This window comes from Siphateles boraxobius, unplaced genomic scaffold (assembly GCF_051911475.1).
Source record: "Siphateles boraxobius isolate OS27281-9 unplaced genomic scaffold, OSU_SipBor_1 91, whole genome shotgun sequence".
Classification (NCBI taxonomy): Eukaryota; Metazoa; Chordata; class Actinopteri; order Cypriniformes; family Leuciscidae; genus Siphateles; species Siphateles boraxobius.
Window position 1 is genome coordinate 271923 of NW_027509221.1, and position 23078 is coordinate 295000.

Here is a 23078-nt window from a genome sequence, read left to right on the forward strand (position 1 = left end):
CTATAACAATCACGCCGTGCTGTAGCGTCGCCTGTGGGAGAGACCAGGGACTGCATTACTCCTCAAAATCACACTTACACACACTATAACAATCACGCCGTGCTGTAGCGCCGCCTGTGGGAGACTCCAGGGACTGCATTACTCCTCAAAATCACACTCACACACACTATAACAATCACACCGTGCTGTAGCGCCGCCTGTGGGAGAGACCAGGGACTGCATTACTCCTCAAAATCACACTAACACACACTATAACAATCACGCCGTGCTGTAGCGCCGCCTGTGGGAGACTCCAGGGACTGCATTACTCCTCAAAATCACACTCACACACACTATAACAATCACGCCGTGCTGTAGCGCCGCCTGTGGGAGAGACCAGGGACTGCATTACTCCTCAAAATCACACTCACACACACTATAACAATCACGCCGTGCTGTAGCGCCGCCTGTGGGAGACTCCAGGGACTGCATTACTCCTCAAAATCACACTCACACACACTATAACAATCACGCCGTGCTGTAGCGCCGCCTGTGGGAGAGACCAGGGACTGCATTACTCCTCAAAATCACACTAACACACACACTATAACAATCACGCCGAGCTGTAGCGCCGCCTGTGGGAGAGACCAGGGACTGCATTACTCCTCAAAATCACACTAACACACACACTATAACAATCACGCCGTGCTGTAGCGCCGCCTGTGGGAGAGACCAGGGACTGCATTACTCCTCAAAATCACACTCACACACACTATAACAATCACACCGTGCTGTAGCGCCGCCTGTGGGAGAGACCAGGGACTGCATTACTCCTCAAAATCACACTCACACACACTATAACAATCACGCCGTGCTGTAGCGCCGCCTGTGGGAGACTCCAGGGACTGCATTACTCCTCAAAATCACACTAACACACATTATAACAATCACGCCGTGCTGTAGCGCCGCCTGTGGGAGACTCCAGGGACTGCATTACTCCTCAAAATCACACTAACACACATTATAACAATCACGTCGTGCTGTAGCACCGCCTGTGGGAGACTCCAGGGACTGCATTACTCCTCAAAATCACACTAACACACACTATAACAATCACGCCGTGCTGTAGCACCGCCTGTGGGAGACTCCAGGGACTGCATTACTCCTCAAAATCACACTAACACACATTATAACAATCACGCCGTGCTGTAGCGCCGCCTGTGGGAGACTCCAGGGACTGCATTACTCCTCAAAATCACACTAACACACATTATAACAAACACGCCGTGCTGTAGCGCCGCCTGTGGGAGACTCCAGGGACTGTATTACTCCTCAAAATCACACTCACACACATTATAACAAACACACCATGCTGTAGCGCCGCCTGTGGGAGACTCCAGGGACTGCATTACTCCTCAAAATCACACTAACACACACTATAACAATCACACCGTGCTGTAGCGCCGCCTGTGGGAGACTCCAGGGACTGCATTACTCCTCAAAATCACACTCAAACACACTATAACAATCACGTCGTGCTGTAGCGCCGCCTGTGGGAGACTCCAGGGACTGCATTACTCCTCAAAATCACACTAACACACATTATAACAATCACGCCGTGCTGCAGCGCCGCCTGTGGGAGACTCCAGGGACTGCATTACTCCTCAAAATCACACTCACACACACTATAACAATCACACCGGGCTGTAGCGCCGCCTGTGGGAGACTCCAGGGACTGCATTACTCCTCAAAATCACACTAACACACACTATAACAATCACGCCGTGCTGTAGCGCCGCCTGTGGCAGAGACCAGGGACTGCATTACTCCTCAAAATCAAACTCACACACACTATAACAATCACGCCGTGCTGTAGCGCCACCTGTGGGAGAGACCAGGGACTGCATTACTCCTCAAAATCACACTCACACACACTATAACAATCACACCGTGCTGTAGCGCCGCCTGTGGGAGACTCCAGGGACTGCATTACTCCTCAAAATCACACTCACACACACTATAACAATCACACCGTGCTGTAGCGCCGCCTGTGGTAGACTCCAGGGACTGCATTACTCCTCAAAATCACACTCACACACACTATAACAATCACACCGTGCTGTAGCGCCGCCTGTGGGAGAGACCAGGGACTGCATTACTCCTCAAAATCACACTAACACACACACTATAACAATCACGGCGTGCTGTAGCGCCGCCTGTGGGAGAGACCAGGGACTGTATTACTCCTCAAAATCACACTCACACACACTATAACAATCACACCGTGCTGTAGCGCCACCTGTGGGAGAGACCAGGGACTGCATTACTCCTCAAAATCACACTCACACACACTATAACAATCACACCGTGCTGTAGCGCCGCCTGTGGTAGACTCCAGGGACTGCATTACTCCTCAAAATCACACTCACACACACTATAACAATCACGCCGTGCTGTAGCGCCGCCTGTGGGAGAGACCAGGGACTGCATTACTCCTCAAAATCACACTAACACACACTATAACAATCACGCCGTGCTGTAGCGCCGCCTGTGGGAGACTCCAGGGACTGCATTACTCCTCAAAATCACACTAACACACACTATAACAATCACACCGTGCTGTAGCGCCGCCTGTGGGAGAGACCAGGGACTGCATTACTCCTCAAAATCACACTCACACACACTATAACAATCACGCCGTGCTGTAGCGCCGCCTGTGGGAGAGACCAGGGACTGCATTACTCCTCAAAATCACACTAACACACACTATAACAATCACGCCGTGCTGTAGCGCCGCCTGTGGGAGACTCCAGGGACTGCATTACTCCTCAAAATCACACTAACACACACTATAACAATCACACCGTGCTGTAGCGCCGCCTGTGGGAGAGACCAGGGACTGCATTACTCCTCAAAATCACACTCACACACACTATAACAATCACGCCGTGCTGTAGCGCCGCCTGTGGGAGAGACCAGGGACTGCATTACTCCTCAAAATCACACTCACTATAACAATCACACCGTGCTGTAGCGCCGCCTGTGGGAGAGACCAGGGACTGCATTACTCCTCAAAATCACACTCACACACACTATAACAATCACACCGTGCTGTAGCGCCGCCTGTGGGAGAGACCAGGGACTGCATTACTCCTCAAAATCACACTCACACACACTATAACAATCACGCCGTGCTGTAGCGCCGCCTGTGGGAGAGACCAGGGACTGCATTACTCCTCAAAATCACACTCACACACACTATAACAATCACGCCGTGCTGTAGCGCCGCCTGTGGGAGAGACCAGGGACTGCATTACTCCTCAAAATCACACTCACACACACTATAACAATCACGCCGTGCTGTAGCGCCGCCTGTGGGAGAGACCAGGGACTGCATTACTCCTCAAAATCACACTCACTATAACAATCACACCGTGCTGTAGCGCCGCCTGTGGGAGAGACCAGGGACTGCATTACTCCTCAAAATCACACTCACACACACTATAACAATCACGCCGTGCTGTAGCGCCGCCTGTGGGAGACTCCAGGGACTGCATTACTCCTCAAAATCACACTCACACACACTATAACAATCACGCCTTGCTGTAGCGCCACCTGTGGGAGAGACCAGGGACTGCATTACTCCTCAAAATCACACTAACACACACTATAACAATCACGCCGTGCTGTAGCGCCGCCTGTGGGAGAGACCAGGGACTGCTTTACTCCTCAAAATCACACTAACACACACTATAACAATCACGCCGTGCTGTAGCGCCGCCTGTGGGAGAGACCAGGGACTGCATTACTCCTCAAAATCACACTAACACACACTATAACAATCACGCCGTGCTGTAGCGCCGCCTGTGGGAGACTCCAGGGACTGCATTACTCCTCAAAATCACACTCACACACACTATAACAATCACACCGTGCTGTAGCGCCGCCTGTGGGAGACTCCAGAGACTGCATTACTCCTCAAAATCACACTCACACACACTATAACAATCACGCCGTGCTGTAGCGCCGCCTGTGGGAGACTCCAGGGACTGCATTACTCCTCAAAATCACACTAACACACACTATAACAATCACGTCGTGCTGTAGCGCCGCCTGTGGGAGACTCCAGGGACTGCATTACTCCTCAAAATCACACTAACACACACTATAACAATCACACCGTGCTGTAGCGCCGCCTGTGGGAGACTCCAGGGACTGCAGTACTCCTCAAAATCACACTCACACACACTATAACAATCACGCCGTGCTGTAGCGCCGCCTGTGGGAGAGACCAGGGACTGCATTACTCCTCAAAATCACACTCACACTCACTATAACAAACACGCCGTGCTGTAGCGCCGCCTGTGGGAGACTCCAGGGACTGCATTACTCCTCAAAATCACACTAACAAACACTATAACAATCACACCGTGCTGTAGCGCCGCCTGTGGGAGAGACCAGGGACTGCATTACTCCTCAAAATCACACTCACACACACTATAACAATCACACCGTGCTGTAGCGCCGCCTGTGGGAGACTCCAGGGACTGCAGTACTCCTCAAAATCACACTAACACACACTAAACAATCACACCGTGCTGTAGCGCCGCCTGTGGGAGAGACCAGGGACTGCATTACTCCTCAAAATCACACTAACACACACTATAACAATCACACCGTGCTGTAGCGCCGCCTGTGGGAGACTCCAGGGACTGCAGTACTCCTCAAAATCACACTCACACACACTATAACAATCACGCCGTGCTGTAGCGCCGCCTGTGGGAGAGACCAGGGACTGCATTACTCCTCAAAATCACACTAACACACACTATAACAATCACACCGTGCTGTAGCGCCGCCTGTGGGAGACTCCAGGGACTGCATTACTCCTCAAAATCACACTCACACTCACTATAACAAACACGCCGTGCTGTAGCGCCGCCTGTGGGAGACTCCAGGGACTGCATTACTCCTCAAAATCACACTCACACACACTATAACAATCACACCGTGCTGTAGCGCCGCCTGTGGGAGACTCCAGGGACTGCATTACTCCTCAAAATCACACTCACACTCACTATAACAAACACGCCGTGCTGTAGCGCCGCCTGTGGGAGACTCCAGGGACTGCATTACTCCTCAAAATCACACTAACACACACTATAACAATCACACCGTGCTGTAGCGCCGCCTGTGGGAGACTCCAGGGACTGCATTACTCCTCAAAATCACACTCACTATAACAAACACGCCGTGCTGTAGCGCCGCCTGTGGGAGACTCCAGGGACTGCATTACTCCTCAAAATCACACTAAAACACACTATAACAATCACACCGTGCTGTAGCGCCGCCTGTGGGAGAGACCAGGGACTGCATTACTCCTCAAAATCACACTCACACACACTATAACAATCACGCCGTGCTGTAGCGCCGCCTGTGGGAGACTCCAGGGACTGCATTACTCCTCAAAATCACACTCACACACACTATAACAATCACGCCGTGCTGTAGCGCCGCCTGTGGGAGAGACCAGGGACTGCATTACTCCTCAAAATCACACTAACACACACTATAACAATCACACCATGCTGTAGCGCCGCCTGTGGGAGACTCCAGGGACTGTATTACTCCTCAAAATCACACTCACACTCACTATAACAAACACGCCGTGCTGTAGCGCCGCCTGTGGGAGAGACCAGGGACTGCATTACTCCTCAAAATCACACTCACACACACTATAACAAACACGCCGTGCTGTAGCGCCGCCTGTGGGAGAGACCAGGGACTGCATTACTCCTCAAAATCACACTCACACTCACTATAACAAACACGCCGTGCTGTAGCGCCGCCTGTGGGAGAGACCAGGGACTGCTTTACTCCTCAAAATCACACTAAAACATGGATTAGTCAGTGATGACAGTGTTTCTAAACCATCACTGGCTGAACTCTGGTTGCTTTATTGATCTGGTAAAGCTATGGCCGAAGCGCCATCACTGTGTCTTGATGAAAGTACAAAGAACCGCTCACAGGGTTTCTACACACTTTTTAAAGTCAAATTTAAGGCTTTTTAAAACCTTTTTAAGGTTCAAAATTAATACCGTACATTAGGGGTGTGTTCAATATTGACAAAAATATATCTTGATATTTTCAACGTTTTGTTGATGATAATTAGATGATATTTTACTGATGGGTGTTTGTGTGCTGGTGCCATGGCTGGTTTAGGCCTGTTGTTGACAGCTGACTCACGAAGATATTCATATTTTTCATATTCTATGCAGTAGTCAGTTCACAGCAGTGACAGAAATTAATATTTTTATTAAGGGGCAATATTTGCCACCTTAAATTGATTTCCAGGGGCTTCAATTTAATAAAATATAGGTGAAAAACCTATATATGGACTTATTTAGAGGTATGCATCACCTTTTATGTCAAATACTAACATTCAAGTTAAATTATATTAGAATAATAACACAATACCACTGTTACCAGTCAAATTAAATCATTAAATCAAAATCCATCTTTGCAGTGATGAGACACAGAAGCGGCATCAGAACTGGCATTAATATATTTACACTATATTTACACTATTTACAATATATTTATATTTGTGCTACAATTGCATAAATAAAGCTATGAGATTGCTTTTTTTATTTACTCAAGATTCATTATTTAAATATGAAATGATTTCTAATTTTAACGTTTTAATTAAAGGATACTTTAGTAGGTGGCGGCAAGTCACTGACTTATTAAGTGAGTTGAGGGATTCATTCATTCAACCGATTCGTTCAAACGGCTGATTCATGCGGGAAAGAAGCAAGTGATTGTTCATTGAATCATTAAAATTATTCATTCGAAAGCAGATTTCAGTCAAGAAATCATCGCTGTCTGTTGCATTGAGACTCTGCTACGGTTTCATTTTGAAATTCTCGTCGGTGAAATACAGGGAAAACAAACAATATTGAAAATATTGTGTCTAAAAACAAACCCATAATATTAACATCACATTTGCAATTGTGCACAGGAAAACGTCCCTCTTGCTGATGTGATATTCTAATATAAGAACATTATATGATTTAAATATAAGAAAAAAAAATTTGGGAACATACCTATAACTGCACACATAACGCAGTGAAAGCACGAGAGACAAATGCTGTGTCAGCTCGCAGTGCCTTTAGCCTGGGAAAACCCAACAAACTTCCGGCAAATTTAGATTTACTCTGCAAGGTAGTCTGGCGAAGAGCCCATTCAAGCTCATTTCCAATCTTTCCAAATCGAGGCACCAATCACAAACGTTGAGGCGGGCTTTACACGATGGCGATCGATCTGATTGGTTTTAAGGTCTATCCAATTGCTTAGAGGCATTTGAGCGACGTCCGTTGTTGACGCCCTTTGGAAGTGAGCTGTCGATGAACCTTCCCCAGACACTAACTCAGTTACGACTGAGAAGGGTCTGGTGTTAACCAGGCTACAGTGCCTTGTACATCGTTAAAACAATGATTACAATATCATCATAGATAATACACATCGCACACCACTACGCACATAAAGACTGACCCAAGCGGCAACCTCCCTGTCTCTCTCTTGAAACCAACATGGAAGTGAAATAAACTGCAATTCATCGCCTGGCAGCAAAAGTGAGTCAAATCTGTATCTCGCCCATGTTAAAATGCCCAACTTTACAGCAGAAACAAATATGTTTACAGCCTGGTGTCTGAAGTGGTTTTGGTCTATACAGCTAATTTTTTGCCCTTCAACTGTGAGGGGGGTGATTTTTTTTATAACTCATCTGTTTAAATTAAATTAAGCCTTAAAATGCTGCATAATCAAGGGCGTGGCCACTTGAGTGACAGGTGGATTGCGCTGCTGTCACTAGCCGTTTGTCTGCTCTCTGTTAGCGTCATGTCACCTCAGCTAACCCAGCTGCTGAACTCGCCATCTCTGCCGTGTTTGTACTTCTTTCGGGATTATTTCATAAAATTTAATACAATCCCGCCCTTATACCTTCGCCCACGCCGTTGGATTCAGTCGTTGTCGAGTGTCGAGAGAACAACCAGCGCTTTTTTTCAGCTGTTTTCCTCTGTGAACATGCACTCATGGATGTCTGACAATATCGTTTCTTCTTGGAGTTCAGATTTAAAAACGTCTAAGATATAGAGGCCAGACTCGTTCTGCGCTACCGTTGATCTTACGGAGCAGATAGACTATAATATGCTTATTTAACTTTTTAGTGTTCAATAAAAAAGTACGGTCAGATGAAATCCTGCAGGTGTCAGTGCTTTCTCTTCGTCCCTTAAATGAGCGCGGATTTCTAGTGCATTACTCGAACTTCTTAGGTAATATCTATCAGAATTTAAAATGGACTGAATAAAGCTCTCTACAACTGACATGTATGCGCATGAATCACTGTCACACACACGCTCAGAGCAAATATTGTAAGTTACTGCATGATAATACATTTTTATCTAGCAGAATAATAATGCATCACAATACACATAGTCTCACGGTTAGTTATGTCTTTTAACTATTATAGTATTTCGAAAGGCAAAAACATGAACTTTAACTATTGGCTTTAGGCCTACTTCTTCAAATCAGCTGTGACTTTAGCTCGAGGCCAGTAGCACATTAGCTTAGCCTGTGCAAACTTGATCACGTCGAGCTAGGCGGGCGTAGGTTTCAGCACCTCAACTCCACCCACGTCCCTCCTTTTTGCCCATTTCAATTTATCTGGGAGTGACGCACTGTGACGCACTGCCAAGATGGCGACGGCCGACTCCGCCCACTTTAGGCTTCAGAAACGCTCTTCAGAAACCTACGGGTGACGTCATGGACACTACGTCCATATTTTGTTTACAGTCTATGGACTGAACTGACATTTACCAGCTTTCTTCTTCTTCTCTCCTGTTACGCGCGCAGGAGACAGACGTTATGCTGCCGCGAGTGATGCGAAATGTCACGTGAACAAGCAAATCCACAAAGATAGAATAATAAAAAAAGAATACGTACGGTAATTAGAAAGTTTTATTTTGGAAAGCATTTAGATATGTCAAAGTGTCATCTAAAATTTCATAAAAATAAGATTTTAAGACTTCTTATGGCCTTCAATTTTAAAAACCTCATTAAAGAACCCTGCGCTCAAATGGTGAAGGCTTCATGAACCTCATTCATAAACTACATTACACTGATGAGATGCATATTCAGACTGACCTTGCCTAAGGGATGCGGTCCATCAACCGTACGGCCGTCATCATCCGGTCCCCAGCTACAAGCCAAACAATACATGTCAGCTGACCATCCTCAGTGGAAACGTTGCACACGTTCATGGTTTATGAACTAACTTATTCATTCATGAATCAATATTAACTAAGATTAATAAATGCTGTGAAAAAGTACAGTTAATTATTAGTTGATAGGCATTAACTAATGTTAATGTTTGCATCATGAAACTAAAAGTGAAACATACTATAAAAATGATATATCATTATATATTATTATTTATCATGAAAGCTGTCATTTACACAAATAAGTAAATAAAGAATTAAAATAAAGAAATTATTAGGCTAACACAAACTGTTCACACAATTATGAACACATTCATAAGTGGCTAATCTTTTGTCACAAAAAAAAAACTTGAGAATAGTTGTGTACACACACAATTATATTTAAAGAAAATCTATAAAAAATAAAAATCACATTTCATTGTTCACTTAAGATAAAAATGCAAGTTAATTTTTTTAAAGACACTTTTAACCAATTAATTCACAACAGAAACATTATGATTTTTTTTTATATAAATGTGTGATTGAAAAATGCTGTTTACAGGGAAAATATAAACAGTTACTTGAACAAACCTTTAAACTATACTTTTTTTTTTTAGACATTTTCAATATGACCACATTGGACAACATCACAAAATAGAACAAAGACGTAAAACGTCTCAGGCTACGATTGTAACCTATATCTCCTTTCAAATGGGAACTCGCACTGTGTCGATTAACGCTTTTAAGGGAACTCCTTCGCGTGAACCGATGTCTGAAACGCTTATCCAATCACGGCAATCGTATAGGCCGGCAACAGCCCATGGCGTCACTACTAGTGTGACCCGCCAGTACATAAGGGGCGCCTAGAGAACGTCATCCACTTTCGTCTGAAGGGAGTGAGGCATCCCTGAGACATGGTGAAAGACACAGTGTCTCGTTCCCTATTCTCAGGGAACAGAGGTTACAGTCGTAACTAGAGACTTTACTTTTCGAAAGCGGCGCACAGCGTCGATGGCGCTTTGGGGAACGATGTACCAACGCCACCATGCTGAGTGAAGTGCTTACCCCCCCTTCAGGTCACATACAGCTTCCAGTGACAGTATTCCCTATGGCCACAGCCCAAGCTATAAGCCTCAAAGTGTCCTCCGAACAACGAAGGGCTACTAAGGCCATTCAAAGGCTTGGAACCAACAGCTTCCGTGGAAGGAGTTCCTTTAAGGGAATATGGTCAAGGGGTCCGAAAGGAGTCCAGTCACTTTCTGAGAGGGACGTAAAGGCAACACCACATCCCACCATACTAACCTAGCCTTGCCAACAACCTGTCTGTTTCCTAAACAGAGTCTTTAACATTATTTGCCTCACTTGTGGAGGCATCCGATAGGGAGGATTTCAGGTAGTGGCAGTGATCGTTCACAGACCGGATCATAGAGACGGGCACCCTGGAGAGTAGAACTCAGCATAGCGCTTTATAACCCTCTAAAACGAGGGGAGTAACTCTACTCGATCCTGGAGGCTGCGCACTCTAAAGGGACCCTGATAAGCGGAGCGCCTCCATCTAACAGGGAGGCCTCGTGAGAGTCCTACGACCTGCCTACCAGATTTAGGGATTTAAGTATTCAAACAGAGCGATCCCCAGATAGATTCTGGAACACTATGCTCAACCTGATAAGTACTGACCAGGCTCCGGACTAAAATCAGAGAGGCTCCATGGGGCCTGCAATGCCTTTGCAATGCTAAGCATCCAACTCGTTGTGGATCCGCCTTCAAAGAGGCCTGTCAAGACCTAACTACTTGATAGCGGGACTGTTAGCAGAGCTAGCCTCAGAACCCAGGTGCTCTCACAGACATCTCTTATCTCTTTTCCACCAATGCTAACTAGGTGATGGTGCTTATGCCAGTTCGGTGCTGGTTCTATTTGCCAATTATCTAAGAACCAGCTTGATTTTCCACAGACTGTAGAGCCAGAGTAGGGCTACCTCCGTTGTCCTAGCAACGCGTCATGACAACCATAACAGCAATGGAGAACTACATATCAAGTTATGAAATTATTGTTGTGTGTTTAACATAGGGTGACCAGAAATCCCGGTTTGACCGGGACACATCCGATTTTGAGTTGCGTGTCCAGAGTTCAGAGAAAAAACTGTCATGTCAGGACGCTAAAATTTCCCAGAAATTGTCCCGTTTGTCAGCGATTACATAGCCGACGTGGTCTAATTATAGCCCGATCACTAACTAAACCCATGTAGAAAGACTAATGAAGCATCCAGCGTCCAGTTCGTTTCCTCCACAGACCACGGTTGTTTTTGTTTTCCATCCATGCCCAAAGCTAACGTTAACAGCTGACCGGTGTTTTAAAAATTGCGTCCCGAAGTTTTTGTTTTCGAACGTTACGATCCCGCCCCCAGCACCTGACGTAACCTGTTCTTATCTCTAGACCAGCACAAAGTTGCTGCAGAGTTGGAAACTGTTTTCTTGGCCCAGAGCCAGGTTTATTTGTGTGGAAAAGCAAAGAACCGATTTGAAACTAGGCTCTGGCTACGAACCAGCACCAGCACTGCCTTGGTGGAAAAGGGGTATCTGTGGGCCTGGTTATACTTATTTAACATTGCCGACAGGCAGTGTACTCAGCAGAAGTGCTATCGACTCTTTAAAGCAAGGAGAGTACAATCGTATGCTACCGGAGTATCGAGGAGGCCTACTGGAAGGCCTATAGCTTTGACTGTCACGGGCGTCAGCCGGGCAGTGCTTGGGTTCAGGGGAGCATACTCAACCATTCCAAGTGTGAGGGAGTAATCTGTCTCTACCTGAGCCTGGGTGGTGAGGGTGATAACATATGAGATATGAGTAGCAAAGTACTCTAAATAATGACCCTAATGGATAAATAATGGATTACCATCAGCATGACCCTGAGGATAGTATCAGGGTCAAGTACTATTATCTTGTATTTTTTTACAAGACCGGTTTTATATTCTTTACTAAACCCAAGTGAATGGAGGCCTCAGTAAGAGGCTAACGACATTTAAACTTATGACTTGAATTCTTATCTTCAAGGGGCTCAGAGGAAAAACACTTTTTCAACTCAAGACCTTGCTGGAAAAAGTAGCTACTATACTCAGCTCTAAGGGCGGAGGCCTGAGCACACCGCTTCTTACTTTCTAGAGAGAAAGACCTGACAACGCCCAGGAGATATCTGCATGGGAGGCTTTTGAAGGAAGCCTGCTACCTGTGCTGCTATCTACCCTGTAACACCACTAGCATTTAAACCTAATGCAAAAGGCGGGCCTCTCAAGAGAAGAGAGGAGAGGGTGGTTGTTATTCACCCTCAGAGGATGGGGATCCTTCACTGATGTTTCTCAGAACTCAAATCCTTCTTCTGTGAGTCTCCTCTTCTCTGCGACCTGCTCCTAGGAGGAGAAGGGGAGCGAGAAGCTACTCTGGACCTCTGGCCCAGTCTGCGATCCTCGAACCGGGATGGGTCAGGACCCCCTGGCTGTCTGGGCATGGATTCGGGCCGCAGTGTTATGCAAGATTTAAATGCAGCCGAGCAAGACTTCGCCTCTCTGAACTTTCCCATCACCGCCTCGACGGAGGTGCCAGACAGTTCAGAGGCGACACTGGTGCAACGAAAAGAAACACTTTTTCTTTCTCCCTGCTGTTCAACCAGCCTATCCGCAACACAGCCATTGTGTGCAAGGCAGCACAAGCCAGACCCGCCACCGCTTATATACGCACAATGTAATTTTTAATGGCTTAGAAGGTAGAGCCGGAGCAGTGTCGGTGCCTCTTCAGCCCTGAGATAGTTCGCAAACATCTCATCAATTGGGGGATCGACACATACCCATGTTCACGCATCCCCTCAAACAGCGTGGGAATTATACCACGGCCACGCGGCCATGGCCGCCGTTGCCCTACACTTTGGCCTTCATGCCCCGTGAAAAAAAAATCCTCGTACGGCCACAGTGGCCTGTGTGCCCGGGCCCTGTCCAAGTTCCATGTATAAAGCGCCAATGCGTCGATGTAATCATTATGAGCGCTGTGTACTGATGTGCTGTGTTTTCAATTCATACCAGCAGCCTGAGGGCGCTCTACTGAACATTATAGTCCATATTTGAAACACATGAAGAAGAGCGTTCGACAATGCAGGAAATCCCAAATCCCCGACCACAAGCAGAGCTAACAGATCGCTGTAACATGCAGATTATGTCGTTTTGAAGACAATAAACATTCTTGCAATGATATTTTACTTACCTGTGTTCTTCGAGCCATGTCAGGCATTTTCATAATAATAGATTATATGTATAATGTTATGCTAATCGATAGACTTTATCATCGTTGCATTATACATAAAAAATTATATTTTCTGTCTGATTTTTTTTTTTTATCTGAAGCCAAATCAGATCACAAAAGGTTATTTAGAACACTCGACTTGAGTTATAAAGTAAGTTTGGAGCACAAACATGGTTTTAATCTCATAAATTGTCGTGTATTGATGGTGTGCTAAACTAATAAATAAAGTCATATGACATGATCTTGAAAAACATTTACCTAAATACAGAGTTTTAGACATATCATCTTCAGATTTTAAGTATAACATGGTCAGATATAGGGCTTTAGCTGCAATGCATTTCTAGACTGATACAATGCCAACTTCAATTTTATTTTCATGAAGATGTTTCATAAAGAAAAATTCTCATAACTTTATTTTTTTCAATCTTTTTATAACTTTTTTTTTCATTATGACAATAATTAATTCTACATTTACAATAAACTACCAGGTGTCAGCTTTCAAATGAGACCATACTTGTGCTTTTAGAACAAAGGGTTCATGAACTGTATGTGTTTCAGTTTGGGTATGCCATTTCTGGGGATTTTTCATAAGTGGGGTTGCAGCTTAACAGGTAGTAGTTGGAAACAGAGACCTCTTTCAATACATTCAAGGTAGGGATGCTAACCGATGACCGTTTGACCGATGTTTGACCGTCTCAACGTTAACCGATCAAAGTTGTCGGTAGTCGGTTAAAAAAAAAAGTGATCTCTAAATTAGGCTATTATAGACAGTGGACTAAACGCTACTACAGTTAGCCGTCTTATTCGAAGATATTTTTGTGTGACGTGAACAAATCCCTCACACTCAATTTTTCATAACTCGCCTGTTTGTACTTAATAAACCAATAAAAACATTTGGCGCAAGGTCACAGCGTTTGGGTTCGCGCGCTCACAAGGTTTGCGAAAAGTAAAGGCTACAGGCTAAAACACTGGAGGTTAGAGCCAGGGCAGACGACAGGATGAAGCGTGCAAAGAAACGTAACGTTAGTGTGTGGGACCATTTCACCAAAAAGAATGACACAGTAAGTTGCAACTTGTGTGATACAGTGCTTAAATACAGTAGTAATACTGTAGAAATACATTACATCTACATTTCAGTGGTAACAGCTAAGGTGATGATGATCATCATCTTTCTTTATTATTGTTAGCACTAACGTTACCTCAAACTAAGCAGTCTCTTCGGAGCTGTCATTTTCTTAAATGAGACGCTGCAATGTTTCAAATGAGCTTCTAACGCTAGACCAACGCCTTTATTTTCAACGCGATCACCTTGTACCCAAACCATTTCGAAACTAAGGAGCCATTTGTCCTCCTATTACATACAAGCTCCTCGACCCCGCGTTTGCGGGACTCTAATTTTCGCGCTGTAGGGGATTTAAAAAAAGTGACGTGAGTGGAAGCGCGGCGCCGGGGCAGTGTGTGTGTGTGTGTGAGCGGGAGGCAGAGAGAGATGCGACAGAGTTGCGAAATTGCAGGCGCGGCTCGAAATGGCTGTTATTTCAAATAGCGTGGCATATTTTTTAAACTAATCGGTTAACCGGTTTCAACCGGCTAATGAGGCTCGGTGGTCGGTCAAGAAAATTTTTAGTTTTCGCCATCCCTAATTCAAGGGTTGCTGAATTTGACAAGCCCTGATCTCAAGCTGAATTTTCTTATTTGTACAAGCGTATAGGCCTCCATAGACAATACATTGGAGACCAGCACATGTGCATTTCCCAATGCAATTGTGTTTTTGTAAATTTCACAATTGGATTTCTCTGAATCCATTGCAGTAAGGCCAGTCAGGCTCACCATGATGCACAGGGAATTACCATGTTATGGTATCAATCTGAATGGGAAAACCATCGAATTGTACTCAATGGCCTTTGTGCCCTGTCATATGGCCTTGAATGCGCGCTGAATACGGGCTCTTCCATGCCTTTTCGATCTCATTGTATAGATGGGGCATATCTGTCTGTATCTGTCATCCTCTAGCGTAATGGCTGGAAAGAAGCCGTTTGTCAAGTCTGCCACGAGCTGAAGCGCGTTACATAACACTCAAAACTCATCGTACGTGGGGCAGGGTGGCTGTGAGGGTTCAGGTTGTAAATCCTCTTCACATTCATCAGCCATCTCCAGCTTTCTTGGGCAGCCAGCAGAGCACTCGCTGTCAGATCAGAGGATATTAGTGACAACATCCTCATCCGGCAGCTTAAACTCACGAGCCTCAGAGGAGTGCGAGAGATAAACAACTCTCTCAAACTCCTCGGCGAGCTCCCTCTGAAACCCCACGATTACAGTCTCTGCCTCAGCGCGAGCGGGACCTGAATCGCCTGGCACAGATGTCGGTCCCTCTTCCTCGGGTGACGATTAGTAGTGACGTCATAGGCCGTCGCTGGCCAATAACGATTACCGTGATTGGATAAGCAGTTCTTGCTGTGGCGTTTTTGGGGAACTCCTTCGACGCAGTGCGAGTTCCCATTCGCAAGGGAACAGAAGACTTATGTACTTCAAATAGTAACAACATTAGTTTGCTAAAGAGCTGATGTAACTTGAGTCACAGTATCAGGCATAACAGGCAAACTGAGTGAACAATATCCCAGAAGACACGTTCATTAATGCTGACATATTGCAAGTGTTGAAATTGACATCAAGATGAATAAATCCAGTAGAAATATTGCTCACTGTTAGTTAATGTTAACTAAAGTACTTCACTAACGAATGGAAGCTTGTTTTAAAGCTTTAACTTGTTTCTTTTTTATCTGCATACTAAAATTAACATTATAAAAGCCAGTCTAGGACTGACAGTAGTGACCATCAAGAGCTCTCAACTACAGCAAATAAGTAGCGTAGCAGTGTTTAGATTAAACAGTGTGTATCATTGTTGATTGATCTGGGCACAGAAACACACCTGCAGCTGTAGATGTGATTGACCTGGTAGTGCTTGTTAAAGGCCACCGCCTCCATGCTGTCAGTGAGGGGTCCGTCCAGCACCCGGATGCCTGAGTCAGACAGTGAGACAGGCAGTGAGACAGGCAGTGAGACAGACAGACAGTCAGACAGTGAGACAGACAGTCAGACAGTGAGACAGACAGTCAGACAGTGAGACAGACAGTCAGACAGTGAGACAGACAGTCAGACAGACAGACAGTCAGACAGTGAGAAAGACAGACAGTCAGACATTGAGAAAGGCAGTGAGACAGACAGACAGTCAGACAGTGAGAAAGACAGACAGTCAGACATTGAGAAAGACAGACAGACAGTGAGACAATCAGTGAGACAGACAGTGAGACAGACAGTGAGACAGACAGACAGTGAGACAGTCAGACAGACAGAGAGACAGTCAGACAGACAGAGAGACAGTCAGACAGACAGTGAGACAGACAGTCAGACAGACAGAGAGACAGTCAGACAGACAGAGAGACAGTCAGACAGACAGTGAGACAGACAGACAGTGAGACAGACAGAGAGACAGTCAGACAGACAGAGAGACAGTCAAACAGACAGACAGTCAGACAGACAGAGAGACAGTCAGACAGACAGAGAGACAGTCAGAAAGACAGTGAGACAGACAGTGAGACACTGAGAAAGACAAACAGACAGTGAAACAGACAGTGAGACAGACAGTGAGACAGACAGACAGTGAGACACACAGTGAGATAGACAGTGAGAAAAAACAGACAGACGGTGAGACAGACAGTGAGACAGACAGACAGACAGTGAGACAGACATAGAGACAGACAGTGAGACAGACAGACAGTCACACAGACAGACAGTGAGAGAGACAGTGAGACAGACAGACAGTGACACAGACAGTGAGACAGACAGACAGTGAGAAAGACAGACAGTGAGAAAGACAGACAGACAGTGAGACAGACAGTGAGACAGACAGACAGTGAGAAAGACAGACAGACAGTGAGACAGTCAAAAAGACAGACAGTGAAACAGACAGTGAGACAGACAGTGAGACACACAGACAGTGAGACAGACACACAGACAGTCAGACAGACATTGAGAAAAACAGACAAACAGTGAGACAGACAGTGAGACAGACTGATACAGACATTGAGACGGACAGACAGTCAGACAGTGAGACAGACAGACAGACATTGAGACAGACAGTGAGACAGACAGACAGTCAGACAGACAGACAGTCAGTCAGACAGTGAGACAGACAGTGAGACAGAAAGACAGACAGTGAGACAGACAGACAGACAGTGAGATAGAGAGACAGTCAGACAGACAGTGAGACAGACAGTCAGACAGACAGACAGACAGTGAGACAGACAGTGAGACAGACAGACAGTCAGACAGACAGACAGTGAGACAGACAGTGAGACAGACAGACAGACAGTGAGATAGACAGTGAGACAGACAGTGAGACAGAAAGACAGACAGTGAGACAGACAGACAGACAGTGAGATAGAGTGACAGTCAGACAGACAGTGAGACAGACAGTAAGACAGACAGACAGACAGTGAGACAGACAGACAGTGAGACAGTCAGACAGTGAGACAGACAGTCAGACAGACAGAGAGACAGTCAGACAGACAGTGAGACAGACAGTCAGACAGACAGAGAGACAGTCAGACAGACAGAGAGACAGTCAAACAGACAGTGAGACAGACAGTGAGACAGAAAGACAGACAGTGAGACAGAAAGACAGACAGTGAGACAGACAGTGAGACAGACAGACAGTGAGACAGACAGACAGTGAGACAGTCAGACAGTGAGACAGACAGACAGAGAGACAGTCAGACAGACAGTGAGACAGACAGTCAGACAGACAGAGAGACAGTCAAACAGACAGTGAGACAGACAGTGTGACAGACAGTGAGACAGACAGTGAGACAGACAGTGAGACATTGAGAAAGACAGACAGGCAGTGAGACAGACAGTGTGACAGACAGTGTGACAGACAGACAGTGAGACACACAGTGAGATAGACAGTGAGACAGACAGTGAGACATTGAGAAAAACAGACAGATGGTGAGACAGGCAGTGAGACAGACAGACATGACAGTGAGGCAGACATACAGAGACAGACAGTGAGACAGACAGACAGACAGACACACAGTGAGAGAGACAGTGAGACAGACAGTTAGACATTGAGAAAGACAGTCAGACAGTGAGACAGACACTGAGACAGACAGTGAGACAGTGAGACAGACAGAAAGACAGACAGTGAGAAAGACAGACAGACAGTGAGAAAGACAGACAGTGAGACAGACACACAGACAGTCAGACAGACAGTGAGACAGACAGTAAGACTGTCAGACATTGAGAAAAACAGACAAACAGTGAGACAGACAGTGAGACAGACAGTGAGACAGACTGATACAGACATTGAGACAGACAGACAGTCAGACAGTGAGACAGACAGACAGACATTGAGACAGACAGTCAGCCAGACAGAGAGACAGTCAGACAGACAGTGAGACAGACAGTGAGACAGACAGACAGACAGTGAGACAGAGAGACAGTCAAACAGACAGTGAGACAGACAGTCAGACAGTGCTTGTTAAAGGCCACCGCCTCCATGCTGTCAGTCAGGGGTCCGTCCAGCACCCGGATGCCTGAGTCAGACAGTTAGACAGGCAGTGAGACAGACAGACAGTGAGACAGACAGACAGTCAGACAGTCAGACAGACAGACAGTCAGACAGTCAGACAGACAGTGAGACAGACAGACAGTGAGACAGACAGTGAGACAGTGAGACAGACAGTGAGACAGTGAGACAGACAGTGAGACAGAAAGACAGACAGGTAGACAGACAGACAGACAGTGAGATAGAGAGACAGACAGACAGACAGTGAGATAGAGAGACAGTCAGACAGACAGTGAGACAGACAGTAAGACAGACAGACAGACAGACAGTGAGACAGACAGTGAGACAGTCAGACAGTGAGACAGACAGTCAGACAGACAGACAGACAGTCAAACAGACAGTGAGACAGACAGTGAGACAGAAAGACAGACAGTGAGAGATAGAGAGACAGTCAGACAGACAGTGAGACAGACAGTGAGACAGACAGACAGTGAGACAGACAGACAGGGAGACAGACAGACAGAGAGACAGTCAGACAGAGAGACAGTCAGACAGACAGTGAGACAGACAGTCAGACAGACAGACAGTGTGACAGACAGTGAGACGGACAGTGAGACAGACAGTGAGACAGACCGTGAGACATTGAGAAAGACAGACAGGCAGTGAGACAGACAGTGAGACAGACAGTGTGACAGACAGTGAGACAGACAGACAGTGAGACACACAGTGAGATAGACAGTGAGACAGACAGTGAGACATTGAGAAAAACAGGCAGACGGTGAGACAGGCAGTGAGACAGACAGACAGTGAGGCAGATATACAGAGACAGACAGTGAAACAGACAGACAGACAGACAGACAGACAGACAGTGAGAGAGACAGTCAGACATTGAGAAAGACAGTCAGACAGTGAGACAGACAGTGAGACAGACAGTGAGACAGTGAGACAGACAGAAAGACAGACAGTGAGAAAGACAGACAGACAGTGAGGCAGACAGTGAGAAAGACAGACAGTGAGACAGACACACAGACAGTCAGACAGACAGTGAGACAGACAGTAAGACAGTCAGACATTGAGAAAAACAGACAAACAGTGAGACAGACAGTGAGACAGACAGTGAGATAGACTGATACAGACATTGAGACAGACAGACAGTCAGACAGTGAGACAGACAGACATTGAGACAGACAGTCAGACAGACAGACAGTCAGCCAGACAGAGAGACAGTCAGACAGACAATGAGAAAGACAGACAGACAGTGAGACAGACAGTGAGACAGACAGACAGACAGTGAGACAGACAGACAGACAGTGAGACAGAGAGACAGTCAAACAGACAGTGAGACAGACAGTCAGACAGTCAGACAGACAGTGAGACAGACAGTGAGACAGACAGTGAGACAGACTGATACAGACATTGAGACAGACAGACATTGAGACAGACAGTCAGACAGACAGACAGTCAGCCAGACAGAGAGACAGTCAGACAGACAATGAGACAGACAGACAGACAGACAGTGAGACAGACAGACAGACAGTGAGACAGAGAGACAGTCAAACAGACAGTGAGACAGACAGTCAGACAGTGCTTGTTAAAGGCCTCCGCCTCCATGCTGTCAGTCAGGGGTCCGTCCAGCACCCGGATGCCTGAGTCAGACAGTGAGACAGGCAGTGAGACAGACAGACAGACAGACAGAGAGACAGACAGTCAGACAGTGGGACAGACAGTCAGACAGTGAGACAGACAGACAGACAGTGAGACAGACAGACAGACAGACAGACAGTGAGACAGACAGACAGTGAGACAGACAGACAGTCGGACAGACAGTCGGACAGACAGTCGGACAGACAGTCGGACAGACAGTCGGACAGACAGACAGTGAGACAGACAGTGAGACAGACAGTGAGACAGACAGTGAGACAGACAGTGAGACATTGAGAAAGACAGACAGTGAGACAGACAGACAGTGAGACAGACAGACAGACAGTGAGACACACAGTGAGACAGAAAGTGAGAAAAACAGACAGACAGTGAGACAGACAGACAGTGAGACAGACAGTGAGACAGAAAGTGAGAAAAACAGACAGACAGTGAGACAGACAGACGGACAGTGAGACAGACAGTGGGACAGACAGACAGAGAGACAGTGAGACAGACATACAGAGACAGACAGACAGACAGACAGTCAGATAAGCAGACAGTGAGAGAGAGAGTGAGACAGACAGTCAGACATTGAGAAAGACAGACAGACAGTGAGACAGACAGTGAGACAGACAGTGGGACAGACAGTGGGACAGAAAGACAGAGAGACAGTGAGACAGACATACAGAGACAGACAGACAGTCAGATAGACAGACAGTGAGAGAGAGAGTGAGACAGACAGTCAGACATTGAGAAAGACAGACAGACAGTGAGACAGACAGTGATACAGACAGGCAGTGAAAAAGACAGACAGGGTTCGTACAGACTCTGTGAAATGATACCGATACCGTAACCAATCCCTGAATTTTCACTGCATTTGTAATTGTATTAGTAGATAAACCAAGAGAATATAAATCATATTAGTTGGCTTAATTTGTTCATCAAACATATATTTCTTTCAATTATATTCATGCTTAATTAAGCCTGCTAAAATACATTGTATGAGCTTCAGTTACTGTACATTCTATTGCTCTATCATATTGTATCTTTCATTGAATAGCACAGCACATATTTAGACTAGAGCAGATCCAGAAGGGTCAGTGCTGAGGATTGGGTCAGTGAAATATCAATTATTTATTCCAATTTTGATACTTCAACAAAAACTTCCTGCCTAATTAATGCGAATTTAAAACATTATTAAAGGTAAGCAGTCAGCAACAATATAAGAACGAATAATCAACTTACAAATAAATACAATAGAACAAAGAAAGGCTACAAATGAAATAAACAGTGTTTTTAGAGTTTTTCGGGTAGATCTAACAGGTACAGAAATTTGAATAAAGTAATAAAATGTGAAAAAAATGCATATTCATTACTGGATAAATTAAATATAGATGGATCTTTTTGTAAAGTTGAAAAGGGTAGCCTATTTAGTCAAGAGCAGTGAGTAATTTAGTTGTCCATTGTTTAATTAACATTTAAACAGCAGTGGGTTTGTTAAACTGCCCCTTTAAGACCGAACGCACGGACGCATTTGAACATGGCTTCTTCACTTGAGATATAAATGACTTTGTTTACTAGGATACTCGCCAAGATGGGCGTTTTTACATAATTTTGTGTGAATTCGTCCGTACAAGCGCAAGACGTTCAGTATTCGCGCGCGGAGACGCCGGTTTGCGGGGCGCGCGCTTATGTTTGCGTGCATGGAACTTCTTGACTGCAAACGTCCAGTAATAATGTAGGGAATCAATCGTTATACATAAATCAGGTAACAGTTCATGTTTTACTTTACTTACATATATGATTTAGTTTTCATCCAAATAATAGGTGCTGAGTGAACGATCAGCAATCAAGAGCAATCAAGAGCATTCAACAGAACTGCGCTCTCTCTCTCTCTCTCTCTCGTCAGTTAACGTTAATAAAAAGCTACATGCCTCGTTTTATTGTCTTTGCCATTGACGTCCGACTGAACTACAAACCTTCCACTGATTTCCTTCAAAACTTAAATTTCCTTCCTTCTGTTTAAAGGAATGCGCTCGACCAGCTCGAGCGTCTGTGCCGCTGCGCGTTCAATCCACTGCGCGGTTTCCTCGCGCAGTGGATTGAACGCGCGCACCACAGCTGTGTGTTACTATACACACGCTGCCTGGGAGGCCTATCGGTTGTTGGTATCGGAGCATTTTTACATGAGCTCGGTATCGGTGCATCCCTATTTTTAATAATTCAAGCACTTTTCAAGTACCTCTTCAAAAATATGGCTGTTTTCAAGGGTTTTCCAGGACTTAAATTTCAAAAAGTCAAATTCAAGTACTTCAAGCACTTTAAGCACCTTGTACGAACCCTGGACA

General features: G+C 45.6%; 1 protein-coding gene across 4 annotated transcripts in view; it reads right to left on the reverse strand.

Moving 5' to 3' along the window:
- LOC143733141 (proprotein convertase subtilisin/kexin type 7-like) overlaps positions 1 to 23078 on the reverse strand; it is a 58527-nt gene that overhangs the window by 17721 nt on the left and 17728 nt on the right. For all 4 annotated transcript variants that reach the window (XM_077224718.1, XM_077224721.1, XM_077224720.1 and 1 more), the window contains 2 exons: positions 16453 to 16543; positions 9184 to 9238 (listed from right to left, as the gene is read on the reverse strand). In XM_077224718.1, coding sequence (XP_077080833.1) covers positions 9184 to 9238; positions 16453 to 16543 — 146 coding nt within the window. The remainder of the gene's footprint in view (positions 1 to 9183; positions 9239 to 16452; positions 16544 to 23078) is intronic.